General features: G+C 58.1%; 2 protein-coding genes across 2 annotated transcripts, besides 1 other annotated feature; both read right to left on the bottom strand.

The window, feature by feature from the left end:
- Positions 1-599: 599 nt before the first annotated feature.
- Positions 600-1,150: a repeat region.
- A 290-nt stretch (positions 1,151-1,440) lies between these two features.
- On the bottom strand, positions 1,441-3,996 carry LPMP_352480 (dipeptidyl-peptidase 8-like serine peptidase, putative; the record flags this gene model as incomplete). Its single annotated transcript, XM_010704883.1, has 1 exon — positions 1,441-3,996. One exon carries the CDS (start codon positions 3,994-3,996, stop codon positions 1,441-1,443), a length of 2,556 nt encoding a protein of 851 aa, XP_010703185.1.
- Positions 3,997-4,660: 664 nt separating this feature from the next.
- On the bottom strand, positions 4,661-10,396 carry LPMP_352470 (hypothetical protein; the record flags this gene model as incomplete). Its single annotated transcript, XM_010704882.1, has 1 exon — positions 4,661-10,396. One exon carries the CDS (start codon positions 10,394-10,396, stop codon positions 4,661-4,663), a length of 5,736 nt encoding a protein of 1,911 aa, XP_010703184.1.
- Positions 10,397-10,661: the final 265 nt, after the last annotated feature.

Below are 10,661 nucleotides of genomic sequence, written 5' to 3'. Positions count from 1 at the left end.
ATCGGCGACGCGACGGGCTTGCATTGCTGAGGACAGCACTACAAGGTATGCTGAGGAGGGCGAGGTGGAGGAAAGGGTGCGGGAGGGGTTATAACGCAACCCCAAACCGCCGCATAAATGGTCAAGGCAGACAATGTTGGATGGGGAAGAGGCAGGAGAGAGTGGAGAGCCGGGGAAGAGTTCAGTGTCAAACTGGGATAGGGGGCAACAAGCGTTACTTCGAAGACAGCCTCCACAGTGAAGTGATCCGACGAGGTAGCTGTGAGAGCGATGCAACGAAGTGCGGGTTTAATGCACCCCCCAAGAATGGGATTACCACAATTGGTTGAGAGGTGGTGGAGCGATTCGGGCGGAGGAGTTACTGGTCGAGGCGGGGAGGACGCAATACGGTGATCGCTTTTCTCCAAGGCCCATCTTTTTTCGCTCGATGTTGCCTCCTGGTGGCTGCCGGCTTCGTGTGAGAAGGGATGACGGATGACGGATGACGGAGAGGAAGTGCAGGGCCAATCGTACGATGCGGCATTTGTCAAGTGTTCCTCTCGTCGACTGGACACATGCTACAGGGCATTGCTTCTAACTTCTTTTTAGTCTTCCAATGAGCCCCTTCTCTACCATAAAATATGGCTCCACCTTCACTCTGTGCCCGATGCTGCCACAGGACACTCACCGTGTGGTGCAAAGTAGTTGTAGATACGCATTACAGCCATGTGCCAACTCAGCACCCCCCCTCAGCCTCATACTCTACACCCCCCGCTCCACAGGTTGCCTCGCAGCCGTACCTTTCATGCCGGTCACCACCTGGGGTATACGCCACAGGGTGGCGCAGGCTCCTCACTAGTAGCCAGCAAGGGCTGGGTGAGATACGCTCGAGTCGCACTGACATTTTGCCCATCCTATGGATGGCACAATTGTGTGCACCGTTGCAGGTCTCTCCAATGCAGCGCCACCCAGGACCTGGACTGCTAACGTCAATGGTGATGCATCGCTCTGACCCCCTTCACATTTTAGATCCCTGACCTTGTTACCACCCAAAGGTGGTTCGTCATTGGCGCAGGGATAGGGACTTCCTGATTTCTCCACACTGCGAGGGTGGGTGGGTGGGGGGTACTGAACCCTGGATGCTGCGCTGGGGTGCTCTTTCCCATCAGGGCGCCTGTAGGCCCTCAAGGGAGAAAGCAACAGCAGCTGCTAGCAGGTGGTGGTGCAGAGGGGGGAGGGGGACAGGAGCCGACAAAGCACAAGTACAAAACATGCGCTGCCCACACAAAGACGCCCAATGATGCAGAGGCCGGTGTGCCGAATAAAAGCCGTGACTACACCTATCGGCGAAGGAGACAGCGGCCACAGTAAAGGGAAGGAGTGGAGGAGTAAGAAGGAGGCAACCTTGACACGGATATGATTCCCTCTTCTTCCGTTCGCTTCTGGCTATATGCCGTTGTGCTAGAGCTGCTCTTCTAGTGTCTTGACGAGCAGTGCGTCGTGGTGCAGGCGTGATTGGTGGTTCTGGCGCAGACTGTGGCGCTCTCCGGGGTATATCAGCATGCTGTACGGTTTGGAGTTGTCTATTAATGCCTTCACCACATGGCAGCTGTTGCCAAAGTGCACGTTCTCGTCGAGAAGACCGTGTGCAATGTAGAGACGGTTGCACTCATCGGGAAAGCCACAGGCGTAATGACTGATGGTCGACGTCATGTACGCCTCGTTCCTCATTCGCGATGCGCCGCTGCCAGCGTCGCCGTCTTCGTAGAGGGTTCCCATGTAGCGCTCTGTGTAGCCCGTGTCATAGAGCTTCCAGTCGCCAACTGGCGCACCGGCGAAGCCTATCCGAAAGATATCGGCCGCCTGGCACATGGCGAGCAGGGTTGCATAGCCACCGTAGGACCAGCCAAAGATTGCCACACGCTTCGCGTCGACGCGAAAGCTGGCGGGAAGACCGCTCTCGGATGCCGGTGCATTGCAAAGGTACTGCGTCACATCGACGTAGTCGTTTGTCTCGAAGCTGCCCAAGTTCCTCTTGCAGATGCTTAAGTCGCGCAGCCCATTGGCGTTACTCATTTGGTTGTCCACTACGGCAACGGAGACGCCGTGCTGCAGCAGCACCTGCACCGTGGCCTTGCAACGAGTCTCGTAGTCGTTCTCGAATACAAGCTGCGCATGTGGTCCGCCGTAGACAAACAGAGCAAGTGGCCCTGGTGCATCCGTTGGGGCGCTGGGCGAGATAAAAACCGCTGCACTCAGTGGTACCCCACGACGGCTCGTCACGGTCACAATTTTTGGAGTCACGACAGGCAGGCCTGCAAAGTTCTGGGTCAAATCCGCTGTTACTGCGGGATCGACTCCGGGCGCTGTGGCAATCCGCGACGGAGCGGTTACTTGCGTTCTCTTTTGCGGTGATGAGACGCAGCTCGCGTAGAGCTTCGCTGGTGTAGCTGCGGTGCTAGAGACATAGTAGAGATGATCACCCTTGACACAGTAGCTGTAGACGTGCTCGTCCAGCGGGGTGAGGCGCGTCAGTGCGTCGGCGTTGTGCGGCGCTTTTTTCAGCGACAGCGGCACGGAGTAGAGCGTGCGCTTCAGGCGCCCTTCAGCGTTAGCCAGAAAGTACACGCGGTCCTCAGACACATGCTGCAGACCTGGGCACACGTTCCACGCTCCCGCCGTCAGCGGTTTCCATGCCTCTGGATCGCAGGCGCCGGTGGGACGAGCGTAGAGGTGATAGTGCGCCGTCTCTGTCTCTGCTGCGTGGCGACAAAGCACGTCGTACGCCTTGCCGTAGTGTATTGGCGGCCCGGGCTGGCACTCCACCCACGCAAAGCCAATGTGCTGCTGCCACTCCACGTGCAGCTCCGGCATGACGGCATCACAAATAATTTTTTCCGTGGTTTTGCCGTCCTTGTCACTGTAGAGAGCCTGCAGGTCTTCCTCTTTGGAGATGACGGGTAGCGATGCGATCAGGCAGCTCATCACCGCGTAGTCCTCTTGCGCGCGACTCAGGACCGATACGTAGAGCGTGTCTGCATCTTTGAAGCCGAAGCGAAGAATATACTCCGTCCACGGTGCCACTTTATGAATTGCAGCGTCGGGGAGCAGGCGCATCTGCTTCGTGGCGGTGTCGTACACGACGAGTGTTGTGCGTGCGTTTGAGTCACCGACGCGGGGGTACGGCATCTCCTCCATCTCTGTCGCATAGGACAGCGACGCCGGTTCCACTGCTGGCACCTCAGAAGCCCCCAGGCTGCTGAGGAGGGCGACAGATCGCATGCGGGAGGAGTCGATGTAGGAGAAGACAACGTACCGGTCCGTCGCGTAGTGCCCCGTATACCGCAAGAACTCTTCCTGGATAATGTAATCCGCCACGCCGCTTTGGTGCAGGTCGTCGCCGATGTGCGTGATCTGCTCCACAGAGACGGTCAGTGGCACCCCCTCGCACTCGGGGTTCTCGTGCAGAGTCGCCTTGTACACATTGTTGTTGTTGACAAACGTCATGATGGTGTGGTCGCTCGGATGCAACTCATCAAAGGACTCGATAGGCTGCACAAAGAGGTTGGGCTTGTTGCCCATCGCCTTGAGGTGCGCCTTGTTGTCCTCCGACATGAAGTCGAACAGCTTCAGAGGGGCCTTGCCAGCACGTGGCCCGTTCTGGTAGTAGACATACATGTCGACGCCGCTTGTGTAGAAGATGGCGCCATCACTGTGGCGAACGTGAAAATTCTTGATGCCCGTCGTCTGGCTGCGCGTCCGCTCGCGAAGCATTTCCTCCTCTTTGGTGAGTTTCTTCTCTTTTGCGACTTCCTGCTCCTCCGAGGCGATGACACGGACAGCCTCGGCGGCTTCCACACCGACTGGCGCCGAGAACAGCTCCTGGTGCTTGCCCTGCGTCCAGTAGACACGATCACCGACAATGATGAGTTGCTGCGGTTTGCCCGCTACAGACATGAAGGCTTCCGTGTACCGAGACAGCTCGTCCACATAGCTATTCAGCGGCGTCGGGGGCATGATGTGCGTGAGAAAGCGTATTGCAGTAGGCTCAGTGTATGTGCGAAGTCAAGCGGGAGCACAATAGGAGAAAATACCGATGCAATCTATGGATTCGTCTCTGCTGCGGCTGTTGTTGTTATTGTGGCCTTTCTAGTTGTGTGTGCGCTCGTGCTCTGAACGTTGAGGATCGTGAGATGTTTACGGCAGAGAGGCACGGGGAAGCGTAGCACGGCACGAGGAGCGGAGTGTATGTGGATGTATGAGGGAGGCGTGGAGATAGTGGGATGCCGGACAACGCAACACTGACAAGTGGATAGAAGTGCGGCTAGGCTACACATTTGCCACTTGTGCCAGCACGCGCGCTGTGCAGTGAGGCGACAGGGCCTCATTGCTGCAGCAGGATTAGGTGAACGTGGGGCCCTGTCGTGTATGCAACTTAAGGGTTCTCGTTGATATGTTTGTTATACTGCGGCACGTCAAGTATGCGCCTGGGTGCTCCCCCTCTCGTTCGACTACCCTCCCCGCCTCGCTGGCAAACAAGGATATGTTTCGCGCTACGAGTAGGCCTGCATAAATGAATAAGCGCGTATGTGCCCGAAAATATGCTTTTTGTTTCTCCTTCACTGGCTCCGTTGTGCTCCGATGCGGACCCAATCATACACGCCGGCGAACCACACACCAGTTACGATACGAATATGTATTCCCCTTGCTCCCCCCGCTGGAGAAACTCCCTCTCGATGAGCTGCGTGACACAGCGCTTGAGCTGGCTGGGGGTGACCACCAACTGGCCCTTCAGTGCGAGCGCGACGTGCTCCACCAGCTCGCAATGCGAGAGAACGCGCTCTACCTTCATGATGCGCACAATACACACCTTTATTTTGTGTGTGCAGTCTACCGAGTAGGTCAGCGATGACAGATTGTCGACTGCGGCGTTCGGTGCAGCTTCTGCCTCGGCGGATGCGTTGAGGTGCACCTGCGGTGCCGGTTTCGGTGATAGCTTGGAAAAGGCAGTGGTGACTTCCTTTGGGCTCGCCAGGAATGCAGAGTCACGAGCGCTGCCTCTCTCAGAGTTGTCGTCTTCACCTTCGCCAGCGGCGTCTGCGCCCGTCATAGTCATCATCTGCGTCACCCACTGTTGCTGTGTTGCGGCGCGTACGTCAACGATGACCTTGCGCTGACGAACCTTGCGCGTGTCGTCACAAAGAAGATACGTTAGCTGCCGAGTACCGGCAGCCACGCTGCGCACGACGACATTAGCCTTGACAAGCTCGTGCAGGATATGGGCGAGCAGCGGCTTTGGTACCTGCACTGGAAACGCCCCGTGCAGCGCGCTGAAGGTGTACGGCTGCTCACTTGCGCGGTCCAGCAGCTGACATATGAGATACGTAAGCGGTGGTCCGAGGATCTGCACGGCCTGGGAGACGCTATGACCAGCACTTGCTGCTCCCTTGGAGAAGAGGTAGAAGACCAACTGGCCATCTCCCAGTGGCCAATACAGTCGCCGCCGCACCAACTGCCCGTCCGCCGGTACAGTGGTTGAGGCGCGGTCGTCGGCAGTGGTGCTTTGCCTTCCATCAGAAGCCCCCCAGTGCTCGCCGCCTGCACCGGGGCTGCCAATAGACGAGAGGTTACTGCCTCTGTACGACGAGCTTGACGGCGCGTACGCATTGCGGTACTGCTGCAGCGTGCTCAGCGTCAGCAGCCCACCATAGGCCTCCCTGTAGTCCTCTGATTCGTTATCGGAATCATGATAGCCAAAGTCACCAGCCTGACGACCTGTGCGACGCACCGCATTGCCCAGAGCTGAGGAGAAGCCTCGCACGACCGCGGCTGCCGTCACAGTGCGCAGCTGCGTCCCTGCAGTGAGGGATCCGGAGTTCTGGCCTCCATTGCCGCATCGAGAATGATCTCCCTCGAGGTCACTACTCAGACTGCCCCACATGCTCTTCGCGCTTCCACCATCACTGAGAGACGGAGGCCGCAGATGACTGTTGTCTTCGCCTTCCCTCAGTCTGACTAGTTGTCCGTAGCCACGAAATGGTTCAGAGTGCCCGTCGTACTTCCACTCGACGCTCAGTACCGAGTCGACAACGCGCTCGTCTAGGAGCTGATGCCGCTCCCACAGCTGACGCAGCCGCCGGGAAGTCAGCAGCACGGCTGTGTGCGGCTGCCACCAGGCTCGACAAAGGACGCGAACGTGGTGGATAAGGCCCAAGGTGCAATGGAGTGAGGGATGAACGGCGTCCAGCGTCTCTGAGTCTCGCCTTGCTGCGCGCTGTGCATATTCTTCGGTCACACCTCCGCTACTCGCGCTTCTATACTCGTCGCCGTCACCCTTCCTGTTCCCTCCGCTTAGACTCTCGTATGCAACATTCAGCTTCCACCCCTTCGCAAGGCCTGCGCGTGCGCCAGAGGGAGGCGGCGGTTTTATCGTAATGCGGGGATCGGAGATGGCCAGCTGCAGGTCCCTCAGCAGTGTAAGGCACGGCGCTGCCACTGCCGCGCCAAGGCGGTAGGCCATACGGTCCACTACTTGCAGCTCCACCACAAGCTCGGACTTCGATCGGCACATCATCATCTGGGGTGCGAGGTAGCCCTTTAGCAGCATTACAAACATGTCCTTAGAGTTGAGCAGTGAGGCCATATTTAGAATGGTGTCCACCGCATCCAGCTGGGCTGCGGGCGGCTGCTGGGTCGCACCCTGCTGCACAAGGCCACACAGCGCCTGCGCCAGTGTCAACGAGGCACGTTTTTCTAGGGAGGTGAGAAAGCATTGGAAGCCCTTTCGGACGGCGGCAATGGTCAGCAAGGCCGGTGACTTTGGCGCGGAAAGTGTTGTGGACACCACACTGTCAAACTCACCGTTGCACTGTTCGAGAAAGGCGGCGCCGAGCTCCTGCCCGGTGGCGGTGAGGCCTGTCTCCATCAGCGGGGGTCGACTACCACCATCCCCGCTACCGTTATTACCCTCGGTGTGGTCATCGCGACTATCGCTCGTAGCGCCGTCGCGGCCATGCAGTGCAGCGTATGTCATCTCCAAAAGGAAAGTCATACGAGCAAGAACGGGGTGGGGAAATGGTCTTACAATGTCGACGGGGGTGGCAGCGGCAGCGTTGGTGCAGCTCGCAATCCCTCCCATGGTCGTCACGTGAGCTGCCCTCTCTCTCTTCTTTTTCTGCGAGGCCAATGCTGCGCGCTGATCTGCCGCCGCCGCTGCCGCTGCGGTTTCGCACTCCGCCAGGTAGTCAGTAAGGTAGGCTTGGACGTTGGCGCTAAAGCACGTGAAGAGCTGCTGCTGTACAGCTGCTGCTGCTTTGTCTAGGATCACGAAGCGGCTACGGCGCGGCATCAGGTAGAGAAGACACGGGAACCCTTCATCTGGCAAGGTGGCGACCTGGTGTAGCTCTGCGGAGCGAGAAAAGCGCTTCATGGGGAAACCGGCAGCTGTGGTAATATCTTGACCACCACCGCGTTGCCTCTCCCCTGTTGCGGCCGCACTGGTGTCGTGGCGTAGTTGACTTATGGTGCTGCCATCATTTCCAGTTCCCATAGCAGCGGCAAACAAAGAGCCATCTTCCTCCGCCGATGTCGTCTCCCCTGTGTAGAGGCTCTCAACTACTTCGCCGCCATCCTCGCTGCTCGCGACTGGGGCCCCACTTCTACTTGCCGTTATCCCTCTCTGTGGGAGCTTTACGTCACCGAGGCGCGCGCGACGTTGTTGTTGTTGGTGCAGGACACGTTTTAGATCCAGACCTCTGCCACGGCGTCGAGTTAAAGCTCGACCCGTCTCCTCGACACCGCCATGGCGGTGCATGCCATTGTCGCTGCTGCCGTCCCTGCAACCGTTCGCAACGGTCGGCGACCTCGGTGGCCAGGCGACACTGGTCGTGTGCGACACAGCATCCTCCAGTTCGGTAGAAGCGACGGAGTGACGGTCGTGCGTGTCGGGCTTGTCGGCATGACTATCATCGCCGGCACTAACGGCGGCAGCGATGAGGGAGGACGTGACAGGCGCCGATGACGTGCCCGTGTTGTCAGGGCCGCCGCTCCAGTGGTCATTCTCCCCCATCTCCTTGTCTGACCATCCCTCTGTCGCACGTTGCTGCTGCTGATATTTAGCGGGCTGCATAACGTGCCCGTACTCGCTCTCGGCTAGTGCCATAGAGTTCTTTGGTCGATTGGAACGCTCTTCCTTGACATGCCTCAGTGCCTCCATGCGCTGTTGTGCATCGCTGCACATGGCGACCCAAAGCGGCACACCCCACTTCTGAGCAAAGTCGGCGACGGCAGTGTTCATCGGGGTGAAGGGAACCGACTCATTGCAGCCGCTCACCGGTGACGCCGCTGCTTGGTTCGGTTGCTGATTGGACGGTAGAGCGGTGGTCTTGTTGGGCGCTTTGCCATCCGAAGGCAGGATAACTCCGCAGAAGCCGCAGAGGAAAGCGTTCAGGCTCTCCAGCATGCGCGTCCGCCCCCATGGGGTCAGGGCGTCTAGAAAGTGCGTCGTACCGGCATTCAGGAAGAGCAACTTAGCACGAAGACGCACGTACGCTTGCAGAGTTTCGCGAAGTACCCGATTCGCATCTGCGAGGGTGCGCGTTGTGGTGATGGTCGTGACGGAGGGATCACAGGGCGAGGGGTCGTGGGCAAACGCCGCTGGCTGCGGCGTGGCATCGTCGAAAAGGTTCATGGCAAGCTGCGAACCATAGAAGAAGGCAACACGCTTGCTACTCTCGACAAGCCAGCGCTGGAGTGCGTGCACACGACAGTCTTCTATCATGAGAAGAAGCTTAAATATACTGCGAATAACGTACTCCTCGTGCTGCACTCGTTTTCCTTCCCGAGATGTTGTAGCAGATGCGCCTGCCCTCTGAGCTGGCGCAGGCGCATCGCCGTTGTCGTGGCCAAAAGACGCGGCTGTGTAGGCGAGTAGTGGTGAGGGCGGCGATGACCAGACGACGAGATCGTCGTCCTCATGGTCTTCGTCATGTTCATCGCTGTGCCAATTGGGCACACCAGCGGGCGGTTGAGCTGTTGTTAATGCTGATGACGCTTCCTTTGCTGTATCTGCCTCACCCATTGCGGTGTTATCTTGCGGCAGCGCGCAATGAGGCAGCTGCGAGGAGCAGCCCGAGCCACTGGCAGGTATCGTGCTCTGGTGTCGCAGGCGAGCACGGTGGACGCGCGGTAGCAAGAGAGAGAGAATGGCTTCACGAGTCACTTCGTAGATCTTTGAAAGGTTCTCGTTTGCAATGCTTCGCATAAGATGGCCGAGAAGGTTAGCAGTGCTGAGGGAGGAGGAGGGCAGACGCGACGATACGCGAGCTTGCTTGTAGACATGTTGTGTGACTTTGTCATCGGCAGACGGGGCTGCAGGAGTGCTGGTGCTGCTATTTCTGCTGTCTACCTCAGTGGCACTCGCCGCATCTCCAGGGCTGATGCTGAAAGATGACCCACGCGAAATTCCCCCTCGGCGACGCAGCAAAAGCGACGCCGGCAGCGGTGCGTTTGTTTCAGCGCGTTGCGCCTGCCCATCAGGAAGGCCGCTGCGGTAGCCGCCCTCCTGCGGTCGCTGCTCCTCTGCGTCCTCGAGCAGCACGTCGTAGCGGAGAAAGAAGAGAGACAGCAGTGATTTGAAGCGGTGGTAGTGCTGTGCTACAATGACCCAGATGTGCGCGTACTGTAATGTCGTTGGGGCTGCAGTGCCGCGAGCACTTTGCATGTCGCATGTTTGTGCAGATTTTGAACGGGAGCCAGCCGTTGGTGTAGAACACCACAGTGCGAAGATGCGCTGCACGGCGTTGCTCCACACCTCGGGCAGGTTTGGAGCGCGGTGGAGAGACGCGTCGTGTAGGCTGTCCGGTTTGCAACATGACGTGTCTGTCATCTCCCCCAGCACACTAGGGTCCCAAAACTCTAACGGCTGGAGCAGAGCACATGGGAACGATGTGCGCTGAAGCGGAGTGGACGCCGAAGGCGCTGGCTTAGCTGTGTCGTCGTTTTTATCGCCGTGCTTTGAGCCACCGCTTCGTGTTGTGCACGGTGATGACGACTCGTGGTACTGTCGCATTCCTATTGGGAGTCGAATAAAATTATCGGACATGCTTGCCATCTGATTTGCCCACGCGACGATGGTCACCCACAGGAGATGCTGTATAATATAGAAGGAGTTGTAACACGGATCCTCCGCAATGTGGCGCATGCGTGAGAGGAGGCTGTACACGCGTGCGTACGTGGTGGTGCTGAAAGGTAGAGGGGAGGTGGACGAGGGGTCTTCCCCGACGCGATCGCTGTCATCTGAGCAGCTGTAGCTGCTCCCCGGGAACGGATAGCGCTTGTGCGACTCCTGGGAGGCCCTATACAACTCCTCGTTCACTACCTCCCATTCTTTGATCAAGTCATGTAGGGACACCGTCATGCCACCGGGAGGGGGTAAGAGTGAGAGTGACGTGCACGTGTGTGTTGGTGCTTCTGCAGTAGTATAATGTTCTAAAGCATCAACTCTAAAACGAAACGAGGAGACATACGAACACCGCCTCTCCTCCCCTCTCCCACACACACACACACGCCGAATGTCGCTTAAAGGGAAGCCCAAGAAGAGAGAAAAGCAGCAGAAAAAAAAGCACACAAACGCACAAGAGAGGAACAACGACAACAGCGTGAGGACAGAGCCAAACCCCAAG

Source organism: Leishmania panamensis, assembly GCF_000755165.1.
Source record: "Leishmania panamensis strain MHOM/PA/94/PSC-1 chromosome 35 sequence".
Lineage (NCBI taxonomy): Eukaryota > Euglenozoa > Kinetoplastea > Trypanosomatida > Trypanosomatidae > Leishmania > Leishmania panamensis.
This window is presented reverse-complemented; position numbering and strand designations above follow the sequence as displayed.